We start from the raw sequence: 20,067 nt of genomic DNA, 5'->3' as shown, positions 1-20,067 counted from the left end.
TCACAATAATCCTAACTGTGCTGTTTTGTTTCCCTTTTTTACAAGTCAGATGGCCTGAGAGGTGAAATGTGAAGAATGTTGGTGTCTCTCTAACAATAACAGCATTCACCATTATTATTTTCAGAAAGATACACAATGACTCTGTTATTGTCCCAGCGGCAGCAGGCTGTCTATCCAACCCTGTGCTCCGTAATTCAGCTTCTGCCTCTTCACAAAACAAACGAAAGCCTCAAACAGTATCAAAAACATTAATTTATTGACATTTTAGTCTGCACACTGCAAAAATGTGTTTCTAAAAACCAGATAAAAACAGTAAATCTGAGGGAAATGATCTTGCTGCATGGACAGGTAATTTACCTTGACAAGATTTCTTCAATTAAGATTATTAAATCTAGAAATAAGCATGTTGAACACTTAAAATAAGAAATTAACTCTTAAAACCAGATAAATTAAAGCTGCCAGCAGTGATGAACTGACCCGAGCAGAGTGACCTGATGATTATTTGTTTCTTACCAAGATAAAAAAAACTTTTAATTTCGTCATTTCGTGACCAAAAAAATATGTAAAATGACACAAAAAAAGATACAAAATTACCAAAAAAAGACACAAAATGACCAAATCGCTGCTGTAAAATGACACAAAAAAAGACAAAAACTGACATAAAAAGACAAAAAAAATACACAAAAAAGCATATTTTACGCTTAAAAGAAGAAATTAACTCTTAAAACAAGATAAATTATCTAAATCTTAAGGTTTTTTTTATCTTGGTAAGAAACAAATAATCATCAGGTCACTCTGCTCGGGCCAGTTCATCACTGCTTGCAGCTTTAATTTATCTTGTTTTAAGAGTTAATTTGTTATTTTAAGCGTCCAACATGCTTATTTCTAGATTTAATAATCTTAATTTATCCAATCCAATCCACTTTATTTGTATAGCACATTAAAACAACAAAAAAAGTCTCCAAAGTGCTGTACATAGAATCATAAAACCAATGAAACAAACATTTCCACATAACAATCAGCAATAAATAATCATATAAGTGCCTAAATCTAAAATAATGCTATAAATAAAACAATAAAATCAAACGTATAAACATAATAAGATGAATAAAAGACGTAGGTAAACGTAGTAAAATAAATAAAAGACACAGAGGACCACAAAACTCACGCAAAGTTAAAAAGCCAGGGAATAAAAATGGGTCTGAAGATGAATTTAAGACATCTTGTCTTTAGATTTAGAAGTGTTGGATAATTTATTTATTTACTGGATGGAACCCTCTTATATGTTAGATTTGACACCTTTGGTCACATTTGCAACATTTTAAATTCTTTATTGAGCATGATAGTGTTTGGAAAGTAAAAAAAAGATTTCAAATCACATTTTATGTTGGACTAAAGGACTAAAAAAGACACAAAATGACAAAAAAAAGACACAAAATGACTCAAAAAAACCCACAAAAGGACCAAAAAGACACAAAATTACTAAAAAGACACAAAATTACCAAAAAAACCCACAGAAGACACAAAATGACCCCAAAAAAAGACACAAAAAGACTGAAACCCCCCCACAAAAGGACTAAAAAAGACACAAAATGACTTGCAAAGACACAAAAAGACATGAAAAGGATTAAAAAATGGACAAAATAGCCCTATAAGACTCCATAGAGTTAAGAGTTAATTTTTTATTTTAAGTGTTCAACATGCTTATTTCTAGATTTAATAATCTTAATTTAATAAATCTTGTCAAGGTAAATTATCTGTCCATGCAGCAAGATCATTTCCCTCAGATTTACTGTTTTTTTTTGTTTTTTTTTAGACACACCTTTTTTGCAGTGTAGGGATTTTTTTTCCTTCTCCATTTAATTCATAACAAAGCTCATGTGAATTTTCCATAAACTTTTCCAGACTCTGGCTCAGTTTGCACACATAGATTCTTGTTTAAATTGTACAGTGAAGCCCAGTTTTCTGCACGCACACATGCACTGTGTAAATAAATGTCATCAGATTATTTCACAGCAATCATTCAGAATATTTAATTATTAAGATTTAGAAAACATAAGGCCACTATTTTGTGATGTTTAACCAGACATGCTGTATACAAACACCTTTTTAAGCTGATTTAACCCTGGGTTATCTTTATTGTTTACCATTTATTATTTTTCAACAGACTTGCAAAAGGGCACAGCAACAAAAAAAACGCTGTTTTAAGCATGTAATATTGACTTCTGTGCCATAAAAAAACCCCTCAAGCACAAATGCATGACCATCATCCATACATTCCTCTAAAGAGTGTAAACTCATCCCACAATAACAATACTGTCCCATGACCACACTGTAAAAAGGTGCGTCTAAATATAAGATAAAAACAGTAAATCTGAGGGAAATGATCTTGCTGCATGGACAGATAATTTACCTTGACAAGATTTATTAAATTAAGATTATTAAATCTAGAAATAAGCATGTTGTATGCTTAAAAAATAAGAAATTAACTCTTAAAACTAGATAAATGATCTAACACTTTATGGGCTATTTATCTTAAGAAGAAAGGAGATTTCCTTGAATCATAGAATTAAATACACACTGCAACACTTCTAAATCTAAAGTTTTTTTTATCTTGGTAAGAAACAAATAATTTGCAGTTAATCGCTGCTTGCAGCTTTAATTTATCTCTTTTGTACATTTCTTGTCTTTTTTGGTCATTTTGTGACCAAAAGAAGATGTAAAAAGACACAAAATCTAAAGTTTTTTATTTTAGTAAGAAACAAATAATTTGCAGTGCACTCTTTGCAGCTTTATTTTATCTTGCTTTTTGTGTCTTTTTTTGGCGATTTTACGTCTTTTGTGTCTTTTTTGTGTCTTTTTTGGTCATTTTGTGACCAAAAGAAGATGTAAAAAGACACAAAATGACCAAAAAAAGACACAAAAAAGACACAAAAGACGTAAAATCACAAAAAAAAGACACAAAAAGCAAGATAAATTAAAGCTGCAAAGAGTGCACTGCACATTATTTGTTTCTTACTAAAATAAAAAACTTTAGATTTAGAAGTGTTTAATAATAATTTTTCTTGTCAAGGTAAATTATCTGTCCATGCAGATGGATCATTTCCCTCAGATTTACTGTTTTTATCTTGTTTTTTTGCAGTACATCTTGCTAATTCACAGCATGACTTCTCCATGTTCTCACTAAACCGCAGTTCTCAAAAAAATAATGATGCACTTTAATAATCCGTTAACGCCGAGGGGTGTCACTTAACTGGGATTGTTTTTATGTGTATGTTTCCGTATACATATGTTTTGAATGATTTTATTTATCAAAGGGAAGTGCCATGATGATTGAACGTTGTGAATAAAGGTTAAATGTTGTGGATGGGGATACAGAAGCACTGTAACACTGATAACGTGGTTACAGACGCGGTGTTTAACTGTCGTAATGTTAGATTTAAGCTGGTTGTGATGGGATTTTTTTGTTGTCTGTTTTATAGACCCTGTAAAATACCATTTTGTACAGCTGTAAATGCATCCATTAAAGACAAGGCAATGACAACGACTATTGTGCTGTGTGGACTGAGAAAATACTTTCACGACTAATTAAAGCGGATAATGAGTGACCGAATATGCAAACTGTATTTTAACCTTTTGATGCTCAACATGGGTCAAAAATGACTCACATTCATTCATTCCCCATGTTATTTCATGCTGGCTGTGTGTTTGAATATCTTCTTTTTTTATTACAACGGATCATTATATCCATTTTTCCTTTCATATTTTATGAAGAAAGTAGTTTTGTATTATCAAGTTTACACACATGGGTAAAAAAAAAGAAGACCTTGTGCATTAGAAGCATAGTGATACAAAAAGTGATCCACTAAATTAACAATTTGAGTATATGTGTAACTATTTTTGACTTATTTTCAAGTTTTAACGTTGTTAGAACCACCAGATTACATTGGAAAATCACAAATTTTACCATTTGAGACTTATTAGAGCCACCAAATAATAACTTCCACTGGAAAAAACACCAATTTAACAAAATAGGATAGTTAATATTTGTGTCTTCTTTGACAGGTTTAAATTGGTGACAACATATAAACACCTTCTAATGAACAACATGGGTCAAAAATGACCTTGTGCATTAGAAGCGTAGTAATAAAAAAAAAATATTGTTATTTGAAGAAAACCTGCAATACTGAATGATGAAATTAATTTATTGCAAAGATATAGAATATAAAAACTTAGTCAGGTCACTTTAGACCATGTTGTGCAGAAGGTGTTTATATGTTGTGCATCAAAGGGTTAAATTCGCTTTATCTGTTATTTTACATGTGTTTTATACAGTCTATGGTTCAGGCATAGCATTCACGTTAGCCATTAGCCTAAATTAGCATACGGCTAAATCGCTTACTAGTTTGGGCAGCTAGCTAATGTTAGCTACCAACAAGACTCTAAAACGTTACAAAGACGCAGAGAAATGTGTAACATAATGTTAATAATCCATAAAAATTCAGGTAAAGTGGTTTATTCCTATACTATTTCGTGTTTATTTTGACCCGTGAATCCCTGCATGTCAGAGCCCGGATAGCTCAGTCGGTAGAGCATCAGACTTTTAATCTGAGGGTCCAGGGTTCAAGTCCCTGTTCGGGCGATAGTATTTTTCCCGATTTCAACTGTTCCTATGTAGAAACCGTCGTCTTTTATAGGGAAATATGAGTTCAAAACCCTATTCTGCTGTCGATTCTTTCTTTATTTTTATTTTTCCTTCGTCCAAGCTACAACTGCTGTTTGCGGAGAAACTTTAATGGAGTTTGCTACTCCGCAACACTGCCCCATTCATGTAGATTAAAGACTATTTCAAGGATAAGCAACTTTTTTTAGTAGATGCGATTTCATTACTGCATGTGCAATCAATGTCTGCTTATGTCGTTTTTGGTTGTTTTTAGTTTTCATTAGTTTGGTCTGTGTTATACAGTCAGGGCGTTATTTCTAAAAACTTTTTCGGTGTGCCACGCAGTTTCGATTCAGTTGCAACAGAGGAATCTGAATCCTTTAGCACACAAACAAACTGTTGGTAGAGCGTCAGTTTAATCCGAGGTTCAAGGGTTCAAGTCCCAGTTTGGACGTAGATTCTTACACACATTTTTCTTTTCTTTTTTAACTTTGGTAGGATGAAAAACAGAATTCAAATTGGCTGAAATGTTTCAGATAGGTTATTATGCTGCATGTCTTGGATGAATTTTGTTGGACAAGGACTCAACTGTTTATCCTTGAACGTTAAAATGATATAAATACCGTTAAATACAAAGACAGTAGCAAGTAAACATACTTATTTATGTTATTCAGATATGGCAAAGTTAATTTTCTGGATCTAGAATCATATAATAGTTAGCTAGTGTATTCTGTTTTTGTTTGACTGCCATTCACAGATTTGGCGAAGCTATTTTTAAAACATTATAGCTTTGCAAGCTACCTTGCTGCAAGTTACCTAACAAAGAAACAAGTTGAACTAGGGCGGGGCAAAGCTGCATAGGGAGAAATGTAGTTGGACAACCGAAAAAGTCATTCAAACTACAACCCTGATTTCGCCCTATATTCAATCAAATGCAATGTACATAATGTTCAAACTATTTGACTTTTGCATTTTGTAAATATTGGCTCCAAATTATGAATTTGAATAATTCTAGGGTTTGGTTTTTTTTGCCTTGTTTGTTTGTTTGTTTTAGGTTCTTTTTACACAGTCCCAACTTTTTTTGCTTTTGGGCTATAGCTTACTTTGTAAAAAATAAATAAAAATGAAGGCCAAATTGACAAAAAAAAAAAGTCACATACCATCAAAAAAATGCCACTCATTTGAGTTTATTGCAAAATGACTTATTGCAAGGAATGTTTATTTTGTTTTGTTAACATTTATTTGCCAAAACATATAGATTCCAAGTGGGAGTGTTGCATCAGACAGAGCCAGGAAACTTATGAAATAGGATGCAACAACTTCTCTGAACATATATAGGCCTATGTAACAATAGCAATAATCAATACTTAGATGACAAATTGTGACTGAAGGGTGTTCAATTAATGCAGAAAAGCAATAGTAAAATAAAAACAATTCTATTCCTTTTATGGCCCAAAGTTCTTTGTGATTTCAATATTTTACACAAAAAAGGCACACAAAGTTATTTAACTACTTAAATCACTATAAAAAAAAATATAAATGTAAAATGAATTGGTTGAAATATTATGGACAAAGTAGAGCTCTGCTGTCACACATTGAGTGGTGGGAGTGTGTAAGGAGCTGCATGGTGAAAGGAGAGAGGAGGTCCTCCTGCTGCTCCTGCTGGGAGAGAGGAGCCTCCTGGTAGCCAGGTGGGGAGGCTGATGGGGGGCAGCTGTGGTGCTGCAGCTGTGGGACCGTAGTGATGATGATGATGGACAGCACTTCCTCTTGCTTTGACATCTGGCCTTACAAAAAGGGGTTGCCCCTGGTAACCGTCCTAGAGATGCACATCGGTGGATAGACAGAGATGACAGTTTTACAAAAGGTCAGAGTTACACTGCAAAAAAGGTGTTTAGTCTAAAAACAAGATAAAAACTCTAAATCTGAGGGAAATGATCTTGCTGCATGGACAGATAATTTACCTTGACAAGATTTATTAAATTAAGATTATATAATCTAGAAATAAGCATGTTGAACACTTAAAATCAGAAATTAACTCTTAAAACCAGATAAATTAAAGCTGCCAGCAGTGATGAACTGGCCCGAGCAGAGTGACCTGATGATTATTTGTTTCTTATCAAGTTAAAAAAAAAACTTTAGATTTAGAAGTAGTTAGATAATATATCTTGTTTTAGGAGATAATTTCTTATTTTAAGCATTCAACATCGTCTTTTTGTGTCATTTTTTGGTGATTTTTTTGTGTCTTTTTTTGGTCTTTTTGTTTCTTTTTTGTGATTTTACGGCTTGTTTCTTTTTTGGTCATTTTACATCTTTTTGTGTCTCTTTTGTGTCTTTTATTGTTGTTTTTTTGTGTCTTTTTGGTCATTTTGTGTCTTTTTACATCTTCTTTTGGTTGGTCACAAAATGACCAAAAAAGTACAAAAAGTACTATTGTAGGAGAAACAAACACTGAGGAGGAGAAAAATGTACAAAAGAGATACAATTAAAGCTGCAAGCAGCGATGAACTGGCCCGAGCAGAGTGACCAGACAATTTAATTTAAACCTACAACATGCTTATTTCTAGATTTAATAATCTTAGTTTAAGAAATCTTGTCAAGGTAAATTATCTGTCCATGCAGCAAGATCATTTCCCTCAGATTTACTGTTTTATCTGGTTTTTAGACACCCGAATGTGTGTGTGTGTGTGTGTGTGTGTGTGTGTACCTGCCCATGATATGTAGTTTGTGGAGTGAAGTGACTGGACCCTCCTGGAGGCAGAGCTTTCAGCATCATATTGTGCATTATGATCTGATGCATCTGCGCATTTTGCATCAGCATCAATTCCACCATGTCTAACAAAAAAAATACACAAACATACAAACACATAGTCATGGAAAAATTATTAGACCACCTTTTTCTTAAATGTCTTGTTCATTTTAATGGCTGGTACAGCTAAAGGAAGATTTGTTTGGACAAATATAATGATAACAACAAAAATAGCTGATAAGAGTTTAATTAAGAGCTGATATCTAGACATTTAACATGGTTTTATTGATGCCAATGATTTTGGTTATTATCAAGAATGTTTCCATGACTGTAGATGTAAAAATGGCTAAAAAAGACACAAAATGACAAAAAATAGCTGCAAAAACAACCAAAAATTGACACAAAATTATCGAAATAGAAACAAATTGACCAAAAATAAATGTAAAAATGATCACAAAAGACACAAAATGACCAAAAGACACAGAATGACAAATATAGATGCAAAAAAGACACAAATTGACTAAAAATACAGTAGTAGAAAAAAGTATTAAACCACCCTTGTTTTCTTCAATTTCTTGTTCATTTTAATGCCTGATAGAACTAAAGATACATTTGTTTGGACAAATACAATAATAACTACAAAATAGCTGATAAGAGTTTAATTTAAGAGATGATATCTAGACATTTAACATGGTTTTCTTGTTAATAACTAAAATCACTATCAAGAAAACCATGGAAAATGTCTAGATATCAGCTCTTAACCCTCTATTTGTCCAAACAAATGTACCTTTAGTTGTATCAGATGTTGAAAATAAAGAATATGAAGAAAACAAGGGTGGTCTAATATTATTTTCCATGACTGTATGAATACAGGGAGACTCAGATAAGTGATTTATTTGCTGTTGTTTACCCTCTTTGATGCTGCCTGATCGTGCAGCAGGCTGTGGTTGAGGTGGAGGGATCTGAGTGATCAGAGGCTGCTGCTGGGGCAGCTGCTGGATGATGGTGGCCGGCTGCTGGGGGAGCTGACCAGATACACAAAGACACAGGAATAATGGCAATTTTACATATTTAATGTGCACTATTTTTACACTCTACACCAGGGGTCTCCAAAATGACTGAAAAAACACTAAATTACTTTAAAAATGACCAAAAAACACACAGAATTACCAAAAGACACAACATGACCCAAAAGACACAAAATGACAGAAAGAAAACTAAATTTACTTAAAAAAAAGAAACAAAATGACCAAAAAAAGACAGAATTACCCAAAAAAAACACAAAATGACCCAAAAAATTCACAAAATTACTTAAAAAGGCACAACATTATTTTAAAAAGACACAAAATTACCAAAAAAAGACAAAGAATTATTTTAAAAAGACACAAAATTACCCAAAAAAGACACAGAATTATTTTAAAAAGACACAAAATGACCCAAAAAACCCCACAGAATTACAAAAAAAGACACAAAATTACAAAAAAAATGACTCAAAATTACAGTGAGTAGAAGATTAATGCAGAGTGTCTCAAATTATTACCGAAAAAGACACAAAATGTTTTTAAAAAAAATTGAAAAACAAAATTACCGTCTGCTGGATGATGCGTGGAGGCTGAGGCGGTGCAGGAGGTGGGTGGAGCAGGAAGGACGGAGCAGCAGCAGCAGCCTGGTGGTGGAGCTGAACTGGTGGAGGCTCAGAGAAGAAATGTGACCTGTAGCGTCTCTGAGATCCTCCCCAGGTCTGAGGTCTGCTCAGGTCCTCTAACATGTGCTGCTCCTACACACACACAACACACACATCTCATCATGATACACTACAGGACAAAGGTTTGGAAGCAAGATCAAATTTTTACAAAAAAATCATAGTTTCATTGCTATACTTTGCAACAAAACAAACATGATTATTATATAAAGAGTCACTTATCAAAACACATTTAAACTATAATTTTCAGGTTTTTGCCCTGCAAAAAAATAAAAGTTGGGTGAACTCAAAATTTCAAGGCAACAAACTTTGATAAAATTTTAAGTTGGACAATTAAACTAAATATTTTAAGTTTTGATTTTCAGTTTGCTCAACTCTGAATTCTGATTTTTTGTCATTTTTGTGTGGACTCCAGCTGGAGGCAGCACATCACAGCCACAATGAGACTTGAAGTGCAACTCGGAAAGTTGGCTTTCCGCATTTCCCAACAAAGAAATAAGAGTTAGCAGAACTATTGTCCCTTGTTTTGAACCCCAACTTAAAGATAAAAGTAACAACAACTCACCAACTTGTTTTTGAGCAGACAACTGGCTTCCTTTGTTGTGCTAACTTACATTATTGCCCTAAATGTCAATAATTTATATTTCCACGTTTTACCAACTAAAATCACTGTTTTAGGCCAAAAAATACAAGTTGGCTTTTTTACAGTGTGGCGTTTTCTTGCTTAGACTTTGCTTTCATCAAAGTAACCTCCTCTGGCTTTAACAACAGCATGGCATATACGAGGCATTCATTTCTATTTATAGGAAACTCTCAAAAGCCAAAGAGCTAAAGCGAATAATGCAAACTGTTTGTTAATTTAATTAGGTTTTTTTTTACTTTTGCACTGAAGTTGTGACTCTTGCAAATCTTCTCAACCCTAAAACTAAGCCCTTCTTCTCTTTTGTTTACTTTTATTCAATATCGGTCTGGTAACATCACTGTTTACCTAAAGGTCAATTGAGGAAAAATGGTTTAATTCAATGAAACTAGTCTGATCATGCAGTAAATACATCCAAAAATCCAAAGAATTCATACTGTTTTATTAAAAAAAACAGTTCTTTGAGAATAGATGATTGAAAATGTTTGGCCTGTATTATCTTTGCTTCCAAACTTTTGGCCTGTAGTGTAGTTCTGTGGTCTTAAAGTCTGAATACAGGTATGTAAGAAAATCATGTTTTAGGAAAGAAAAATATGTTTACTCGGAATATAAAGATGAATATTTTGTACGAACCCTGAGTCTCTGCAGCAGCTCCTGTTTCCGTCTCAGAGCTCGGTGCAGCTGGTCCAACTGGCCGTCAAAACTCCCTGAACACACAAAATCAAGTTCCTTTAAAAAACTAGAGTGACGAGTTTAACATTTATCTGATGCTGGGAGGGACTTTACAAGACGTGAAGTGAAAATACACTACTGGTCAAAAGTTTTAGAACACACCAACTTTTCCAGAATTTAATTGAAAATGATGCAGTTTAATGTCTCAGTGATCTCTGAAATTAATGCACATTTGCAACATTTAAAATTCTTTATTGAGCATGATAGTGTTTTGGAAGTAAAAAAAAGATTCAAAATCACATTTTATGTTGGACTAAAGGACTAAAAAAAAGACACAAAATGACAAAAAAAGACACAAAATGACAAAAAAGACACCAAAAGACACAAAATGACTAAAAAAAGACACAAAATGACCAAAAAAAGACACAAAATGACTTACAAAGACATGAAAAGAATTCAAAAATGGACAAAATAGCCCAAGACTCCATAGAGTTAAGTTGTTAACCCATTTCTTGTTCCCTGAAAAAAGGCCTACTTGTATAATTCTGAAATGTACATTATATTTTACCTTTTTTTATTTACCTCTGGCCGTTCACTACTTACCTTCGTACCCTTTCAAGCTGTTGATTTGACTTGAACTGCTTGAGTTTCAATAAAAAACTGGAAAAGTTGGTGTGTTCTAAAACTTTTGACCGGTAGTGTATATCACAATTATATACTTTAAATACACTTTGTGGTAAATATAGCCCACTAATGAAAGTTGAGTACTAAGAAACAGACTAATGAAATAAGTAAAATGATTTTTGTTTCCCTTGAAACATGATATTAGAGTAAAGAGAGGAAGCTTTAGGAGTCTGAATGAACATCCAAAGAGAGAGAGATCAGGTGCTGTGAAAGAGAGCAGATGATGAAATGAATAATAAATAGCTGTAACACAGGTCAGTGTTCATATTGTTGTAGCTCTGCTCAGATTTCAGCCTCTACAGGCTTTTATTAAATCAGTGGACATTGGAGCAGCAGTGTGAAAGCTCTTTATTCATTTATTTCATAATCTGCTCACTTCCAGCTCAGCAGCTGCCCTCTGTGTTTGAATGAGCATGTGGGCATATTACTCCTACCTGTATATTATATTATATTATATTATATTATATTATATTATATTATAGAGCTGCTTGTCCCAGCTCTCCTGTGACTCCACTAAGACTGATCCACATAAAACAACCTACGGCAACAACGTTTCTCCCTCCAGTATAGAAACAGATACAGTGCTTAACACATTTATTAGACCAAAACTAGAAAAAAACGAGAAATCATAAATGTTTAAGAAATCTTTAAAAAGCTTGTTTAAAACTAAAAATGGTTTTTATTATTAATTTGGCAACTACCAAACTGAATTCACCTTTTTTTTTTAACCCAAATTTGAGAAGTCAGAAATTAATCAAGCATCAAATTCAACCACTAAAACTCATTTTTCTGTTCAGTAATACGTGTAAATAACTTTAATTTGACATTCTAATCAATAAACAATAACGTGCTTTAGTATTTTTTTGTTTATTTATTTTATTTTTTAATTAAGTCATGATAACAATAATAATTATATATATATATATATATATATATATATATATATATATATTCATTAATTATATATATATATATATATATATATATATTAATTAATTATATATCTTAAAGAGCTTCTACAAACTGATTTATTAACCATTACAGAAACATAAAAAGTGCTTTTGATAATTACTAATGCTGTTAATTTAGGACACTGGGGCATAAACCAGTGGTCTAATAAATTTGTGTGCAAAAAAAGTAATATTTTGTGTTTAATGTTTTTTGTGATTTTTATGTATTTTTTATGTGTGTTTTTTAATGTTTTTTCTGTGTTTTTTTCCTGTGCTTTTTGTTTTTTTAAAAAATGTGTTTTTGGTGTGTTTTCTGTGTTCACAATGTTGATCCTGTAAGTCAAAATTAAAATAATAATGATCAGGTGGTATAGTTGAGGTTGTGCTGAAAAAATGATACCAACATGGCATGGTCAACATTTTTATGTGATAAATACAGGCAGAATGAAAAAGAGTCAAAAACCAACAAAATAGCCCCAAACTCTAAAGGGTTAATAATGGAGAATATAAATGTTTCTGTTAAGCTGATGCCTTCCAGAGATTAAAATTCTTCACCACCAATAAATATTTGTTATCTTACTTGTAGACTGGGCAGACTCCGCTCTGTCGTCCATATCGTGCTTTTTGTTCTCCAGTCTCTAGATATAAAGGTAAATAATATTCCTTAAAGATTTAAATGTAATATATAAATAAATTATAATGTCAAAAAAATGTCTATTTCAGTTGAGAACACTGAATGACCAAAGTAAAGCAAATTCAAGCAGTATCTCTCCACATTAACAAATTGTAAACTGTAAATAATCGCTGTGAAATCTACAGTTATTTAGTGTTTTATTCACAGTTCATCACTGTGTTTGATTTTTCTACAGTATAGTGCTGTATAATTTACAATAACAAACTTTCAGTAGTTAAAACATTACTGTAGAAAAAAACACAGTAGACAGTATGAATATTAAAGTAGACTATTGTATTTTTCCATTTTTATCATAATTTTAATCAGAATCAGTCCGATACAAATGCTGTTTAAATAATTAACTTAAAGTTTTTCATACAAAACATAGTATGGAAATCAATTGTAAAACAGTAAATGTATTCATATTATTTTCTTTAGTGTAAAGAGTAACTTTACTTGCAATTACTAGTTATTTCTATAAAAAGTAATGATGAAATTATTATCAAATTAACAGCATTGTTTACTGTGCCATATTGCCATATACAGTACCATTAAAAATCACAATGTTTAACTGTTTTTTTATCCTTACAGTAAACAAATCAGTACTGTAAACACAACTAAAATCACAGTGTTTAATTGTTTTTTTATTCTACAGTATAAAAAACAGTACTGTAAAAATACAATAGTTCTACTGTAAATAATAATTACAGTTAGTTACTTGTTAATTGCTGCCAATAAGTTACTGTAAAAAAATCACAGTAAATTCTTTACAGTGTGGACTCACCGACCTTCTCCAGCAGTTTGAGTCTGAGTCGTGTCATCTGATCAACCATAGAGCTGCCATGCTGGAATATACAGTTTTTATGTTATTATTACACTTTCTGTGCACCGGAATGAACACAACTGGTTGAAATACTAGACAAACATCCAAACAGACATGCAAATATATATGATTTTAATATCTAATTTACCTGAAACATTGGCATTTGGAGTCACACAGACAGGGTGTGAATGCACCTGTGTGTTTGAGTTGCCATGGGACACACCTGTTTACCTGTTTACCACTATGAGCTGCATAACTTCTTGGTTTCTATGTTGAGAGAGAGAAGAAGGAGCGAGACTTTCAGCATCAAATAACCTCACCACATTATGACCACACTGCAAAAAAGGTGTGTCTAAAAACCAGATAAAAACAGTAAATCTGAGGGAAATGATCTTGCTGCATGGACAGTTGCCAAGATTTCTTAAATTAAGATTGTTAAATCTAGAAATAAGCATGTTGAATGCTTAAAATAAGAAATTAACTCTGTTTATACCATTATTTTCATTATCGATTAATCTGTCGATTATTTAAATGATTAATCGATTAGTTGTTTGGTCAATAAAATGTATAAAAATATCAATGAGTGTTTCCCAAACCACAAGATGACGTCCTCAAATCTCTTGTTTTGTCCACAAACCAAAGAGATATTCAGTTTATTGTCATAAAGGAAGAAAGAAACCAGAAATATTCACATTGAAGAAGCTGAAATCAGAGAATTTGGACTTATTGTCTTTAAAAAACTGCTCAAACCAAGTATTAGATTATCAAAATAGTTGACAATTAATTATTTAATCGATTATTTTTCGATAAATGAAGCTCTGATTGCAGCTATAATATATATATATATATATATATATATATATATATATATATATATATATATATACACACATAACACAAAGATACACTTTCATGGTTTGACTAAATGTTTCCTAATGTGAATGGTTGTAACCTTCTAACCCTGTTTAGTAAAACACACTTCATGTAACCTCACTGTTGCTGTTTGGTTGCTATAGAAACCATCCGCCCGGGGAGAGACTCCATAGATACCTATGAGAGACTCCATACATTCACTTTCAAAACATTGAAAGTGGCCGGAGGTATGTTCTGTATTAGCCGATCCTGATTGGCTACAGGAGATGTCAATCAAAGAGTGGCGACTTGTCACAGCCACTTTATTGGTCAATGAGATTCTAGTTTTTGAATGATGTACGCGCTAGGAGCAAATCCCATTGGCTGAAAATGCGGAATGGAACGATTTGATTGGCCCGTTCATTGTGGGAAACCCGATAAGGGCGGAGTTGAAATGACTTGGCGGCCATATTGAATCTTATCTGTTGACAGTTGTGTCTGAAGGAAGCTCACAGATTTAGTTTTAGCTAACTTATGCTATATAATATAAGGTCTGTTGTGCTTTTAACTTGAACTGGGACGTATGTCCTGAACTTTTAATGGTTTGATTGAAGCCAAGAGATGGATGACGATGAACGGCAGAGGAAACTAGAAGCTGGAAGAGCGAAGGTTTGTGGCTGGCGCATGCTAATACTGAATGCTAGCAGTTAATGCTAACCAACTCTTTGTCACAGCTCTGTTTGTCCTCAGATAACTACAGCAGCCCCATGCACTATAAGTGTTTGTTTTGTTTGAAGTTGCCTAGATTTGTGGCTAGACTTTCTGCCACTGGTAACTTTATTTGTTTGCCGCGCAGATGTGGCGGGTTAGTGATCAGCTGAGGTTGATCACAGCTAAATTAACGATAACAATAACATTTATGGAGCTGCAGAAACGGCTGATGAGTTCACTTAGAGACCAGCAGAAAAAGAAAGATGCATGTATTTGCAAAGACAAGGGAATGTGTTTCTTACCTGTTATTATTCTTTTTAATTTTATTTGAATGTTGCCTTTGAGTTGTCTCAATTAGAGCAGTGGTTCTTAACCTTTTTTTTTTAGTGATGTACCCCCTGGGAAATATTATTTCAGCCAAGTACCCCATAACCAGGGCAAAGCATTTTTAGTCTGATTTATTAAAGTTTGGAACTGATAAACACATACAAAATTCAAACATTTGAAAGAAAAACTATGTCAAACAGTTTAAAACTAATTCGATTAAGATTAATTACTTTATTAATGTTTTATTTTTTTAACTTATTCTTGTATTTTCCTAAAATATTTAATAAGTAATTATTTTTAAAGGACTTTTGCATGGATGCTACTTTTTAAATGTATATTTTAAAATCTCACGTACCCCCCTGGAGTGCCTTCACGTACCCCCATTTGAGAACCACTGATTTAGATAGTGCAGGTGCACCCGAAGTTTGGTTAGATTAACTTCCTAACTGCCTAGTGTTACCTTTGGTGCAAATATCCCACATTTTCAACAGCCATTACAACAAGCATAGAAAAACTATTCTGCAGCTACAAAACGCACCTTGGTAGAAGTCATCTATTAGGGATTACGTCTCACAGACTTGAAAACAATTAAATTGCTTATTCAGAATCGCAATGTCATGTTGTTAATCATCTTCCCACAATTTTAAACAAGTAATGTGACATTGTATATATGTCAGGGATGGGCAACTGGAGGCCCTCAGTACAACTACATGCATTTGAGCATGCAATCTTAAAAGTGCAGTGTAAAAATGCACAAAATGACTTCTTGTAATTAATGTTGGTCTGCTGTTCTTGCACTGAAAAAAAAGAAATCACAGTAAGTGGTTATTTTTGATTTGCTTCAAACCTTTTGTATTCCTATTCATACTGTTATACATGCATTTGAGCATGAGATATGTTAAGTTACTGCACTGTAAACATATTTCAAATTGCAGTTTCATCATATCTGTTGCTTTGGATAAAAGCGTCTGCTAAATGACTAAATGTAAATGTATCTGGTGTAGTGCATGCTCCTATATGTGGCCCTGTGTCAATGAAAAATTGTGCCCCGCTCCAGCATTTAAGTTGCCCATCCCTGATCTATGTGAAAGGCATTTTTTTCAGCGGTCTGAGACAACTGCTACTGCAGTGTTGCCAAGATGGAAAAAGAAAGCAGCTGTTTTACTTCAGTGGGAGGCCATATTAATAATGGGCCAATAATCAAGAATGGCCTACCCTGTTTGGCAATCAGGCCACTTTGTCTAAAAACTAGATTTAAAACTAGGTCACCTGTTCAGAGTAGCTCACTGAATTGCATATTTTAGGTGTTTTAGTCCACTTAGAGCTCATGGTGGAGCTCATTCAAAAGATATGGTTGGTAGGTTAGATTAGAATGATGCAAATTACTTAACAGGAAGGGTGAAACTGTAACTGAAACACTGATATTCCTCATGACAGAAATCCTCCAACATGCCCCGAAGCCAGTCGGTAAGTATAGAAACTGGTGACTGGCAGAGACGTTTGACTTTGTCATGGGATTGTGTGGTTGTGGACGTTATTTCTTTGGGTTTTTGGTCTTCTTGATTATTTTTCCCCCTCTCTCTTGGGTGGGCAATCAGTGCTCTCTTTTGCTTTTCTGCACCATGGTGTGATTGCTGCCAGCTTTTGAGATTTCAGATTTCTTCTCTTAAAAGAATGATTTGCAATACAAATGATCAAGTGAAAGGAATTCTGTCTTGCATGAATAATTCTAATGTCTAATGTAGTCAGTCAAGCACCTTGCATACACTGTCATGCTGGTTGCGCGCCATCAGGTGGTGCAGTGAGCCCATGAGATTTGGCAGCGTTCAACATGTTGCACTTGCATCTCACATGAATGGTGTTGCTATGGTAATGCACTCCTGTCAGTTGCCTTTACTGTATTTGGCGCATCAAACCGCTCTGATTTATCTGCCACGCTAAAAGCATGGTACATATGTGTGAATAACACACAGACAAACAAATGTACACAAAAAGGAAAAAAAAATCCTGTTAGGAATCTTGGTTTTGCCCTTGTTGAGAAGAGAAAAGTAGCATTCAGCAGTCAAAATAACATCTGATGTGGTTATAATAAGCACCATCCAGCCGGTTAGTCGCGTGGAAGTGGCCTTGGGCTAAACATCGCTCATCTGGCTAATACGTCTTTCTGAGAGGTGATGTGTGGCGGGTGGAGGCGGTGAACAGGGTGATGGAAGGACACAAAGGGTGGGGTTTTAAGTGAAGAGTATGAAAACGGATGAACAATGTGAGGTGAGCAGAGATTGAAGTGTGGTGGAGTTGAGGGTATGATTGTTTTAAGCAACGCTTTTTTGGTTTTAGGAGTCAAAAAGAGAGAGACTGCATTGATCTGGATGCATTGCATGGTGCTTAATGGGAGTACAAAGCATATGCCTAATGTAGTTTTATAACCAGACATGTAGCATATCATTAGAATAAACATTATACACACAGTTCTCATACAATGCATGTGAGTCATCATCACACAATGCAACAAGTAGCTCTCCCGCTGCCATGCAATCTCAAGTTGATTTGAGCTTGCACACTCCGGTGCTGCTCGCCACACACACACACACACACACACAGCTCTGTCTCCTCCTCTCTATGTGAATGCATCTCCCAGTCTCCACCCTCTTTCCTTTGCCTAGACACATGCCATCCCCTATCCAGAGTTTGTGAATCCCTCTGCACTGTACGTTGGCTGTGACAGGGAGTTTTTTAGCATGAATGGTTTGGCACAGCGTGCTGTTGCCTACAGACTGCAGGATCTACATCTGGACAGTAGAGCAACTGCCCTGATGAGGGCGAGCTGACAGGTCCGAGCAGCAGCAGCAGCAAGAAAGGAAGGAAGTGGATGATTGACTGTCAGTTATTGATGGAGGGATTCATGGGGGTCTCTGTCACATTGTGGACTGCTGTAATCTGATTTAAGCTGCTTAAAGAAGAGAGACCGGCAGAGAGGGAGAGAGAGAGAGAGGCAGCGATAAAAAGAGGAGGAGTATGTTGCAAAGAAAAACAGCCTGAGGTGGATTTGTACCAAATCAGTCCCTCTGGAATCCAAGCTAAATAACGTGGTTTTATTGGGGACGATGTTTTTCACTGTGAATGAACTTTTCAGGTTCAAATGCATTCTTCTTTTTTCTTTTTTTTTGTCCTTTTATAATTTCAGAGAAGATTTTGTGATGCTTCCTGCTCTCTGACTTGGACTTTCCTACATGCCGAATAAATGCAAAGACGGATGTGTACTTTTTAAAAACGTCTTCTAACCTTGTGCAGTTTCTGGTCTGCTGAGAGGTTGTCCAATGTGTGTCACTAAAATCTGCCCTTCTCATGGGTTTGATGTAGCTCTCTGGAGATTTGAGAATATTTAGCATCATCACCTCATTTTAAACTTGGGTACTTTGTCAGGCTAGGGTGTAGCCTATTTTTGGTGTGAGTTTGGGATTTCTTCTTGCTTCACTGGGCTCTTTTTTTTTTTTTTTTGCTGCACAACTCTGACTCATCAAAATAAGGGCTGCCAATCTTATTTTTCTTGTTTTATATATATGCATTTATTCTTTCGGGTAATGATTTCACAATGATGCTTTGAACTTTTTCGTTTTTCAACTGAGGAGATATAAATCTGGACTCCAGTTCTCTGTCACCTTTGACCCCTGAGCCTCACCATGCTGATAGTGTGGTGGTGCTCAGTGGTCCTGACCTATGTGTCCGTCTACCTCTCGCTGTCCTTCCTGCGCAGCTTGCTAGCTTCAGACAGAAGCGGGCGAAAGGCGACGGTGCGGGGGCGCCGAAAAAGACGCAGAAGAGGAAGAGCAAGGCTGTCTCGCAGGATGACGGAGCGACGCAAGGCCGCCCAGTAGAGACGCCGCCTCCTGCAGCCCACGCCACGGAGCTGGACAAGAAGACCAACCATGAGGTAAAACACTGTTTGCATAGATTATCAGTCATGCATCTTTAACCCATTGAAGCCTGGAAAGCGGATACGTCGTTTTGTAGTATTTGTATAAGCTCTCAAATACTTTTTGAATTTCATTTCTATCTGCTACAGAGGCTGAAAAATCTATTATTTAGTAGAAGAGTTGACACTTTTTTCCCCCAGAATTTTTCCAGAATTTCCAGAAATTAGAGGCTTATTTTTTTTTTATTTTTATTTTTTTAAAATATTTTTTATTGCATTTTCCAACATAGACAAAAACAACAAACAACACACTGTGGCCACAGAAAACAAATATCTTACAAATTACTTATGATGTATTACAGACAATACAATGAAAATGCTCTGTCCCATTACAATTGACAGTGATGTAGCAAATACACAACTGGGAAAAAAAAAAGAAGTGAAGAGTCGTTAAAAAATAAAAAAAAATAAAAACAATTTTTCCAAAAATCTCAATTTCCATTTTGAGAGAAAGCAATTTTCTTTTAATAATTAAAAATAATAAGTAAATGAATGTCCTTCCTTATAACCCAAAAACATCAGTTAGCCAGTTTCCCTCATTGCCATCTATCATCCCTTTTAATACAATAGTTGTGAGTCGTTTACCAGCGTATTTAAAGACCCAGATCTTTAAAAAGTCATCCATCTTACATTTAAATCTGTGTGTTA

General features: G+C 34.4%; 2 protein-coding genes and 1 non-coding gene across 3 annotated transcripts in view; 2 read left to right on the top strand and 1 right to left on the bottom strand.

Annotated features, from left to right (window-relative positions):
• Window positions 1-4,569: 4,569 nt before the first annotated feature.
• Window positions 4,570-4,642, top strand: trnak-uuu (transfer RNA lysine (anticodon UUU)). Its single transcript has one exon. It is a non-coding gene; the product is annotated as a tRNA-Lys (tRNA).
• Window positions 4,643-6,251: 1,609 nt separating this feature from the next.
• Window positions 6,252-13,719, bottom strand: zgc:112416 (uncharacterized protein LOC550509 homolog). Its single transcript, XM_059353994.1, has 8 exons — window positions 13,705-13,719; window positions 13,522-13,578; window positions 12,641-12,698; window positions 10,388-10,461; window positions 9,001-9,189; window positions 8,323-8,437; window positions 7,371-7,498; window positions 6,252-6,482 (listed from the first exon to the last, which is right to left on the bottom strand). The coding sequence occupies exons 1-8, from the start codon at window positions 13,717-13,719 to the stop codon at window positions 6,252-6,254; spliced, it is 867 nt and encodes a 288-aa protein (XP_059209977.1).
• A 1,169-nt stretch (window positions 13,720-14,888) lies between these two features.
• pcnt (pericentrin) overlaps window positions 14,889-20,067 on the top strand; it is a 79,080-nt gene continuing 73,901 nt past the window's right edge. Inside the window, exons 1-3 of the mRNA XM_059353436.1 lie at window positions 14,889-15,077; window positions 16,884-16,913; window positions 19,201-19,377. Of these exons, the coding sequence (XP_059209419.1) occupies window positions 15,030-15,077; window positions 16,884-16,913; window positions 19,201-19,377 (255 nt within the window). The 5' untranslated portion in view covers window positions 14,889-15,029. The remainder of the gene's footprint in view (window positions 15,078-16,883; window positions 16,914-19,200; window positions 19,378-20,067) is intronic.

This window comes from Centropristis striata, chromosome 16, assembly GCF_030273125.1.
Source record: "Centropristis striata isolate RG_2023a ecotype Rhode Island chromosome 16, C.striata_1.0, whole genome shotgun sequence".
In the NCBI taxonomy this organism is placed as follows: Eukaryota; Metazoa; Chordata; class Actinopteri; order Perciformes; family Serranidae; genus Centropristis; species Centropristis striata.
This window is presented reverse-complemented; position numbering and strand designations above follow the sequence as displayed.

What these genes read in the sequence shown, in the direction of transcription:
- zgc:112416 (XM_059353994.1), bottom strand. An exon ending in CACGCATCATCCAGCAGACG is followed by an intron (nt 8,438 to 9,000) that starts GTAATTTTGTTT and finishes GTATCTGGTCAG; the next exon opens with CTCCCCCAGCAGCCGGCCAC. An exon ending in AAACTACATATCATGGGCAG is followed by an intron (nt 6,483 to 7,370) that starts GTACACACACAC and finishes GTGCATCTCTAG; the next exon opens with GACGGTTACCAGGGGCAACC.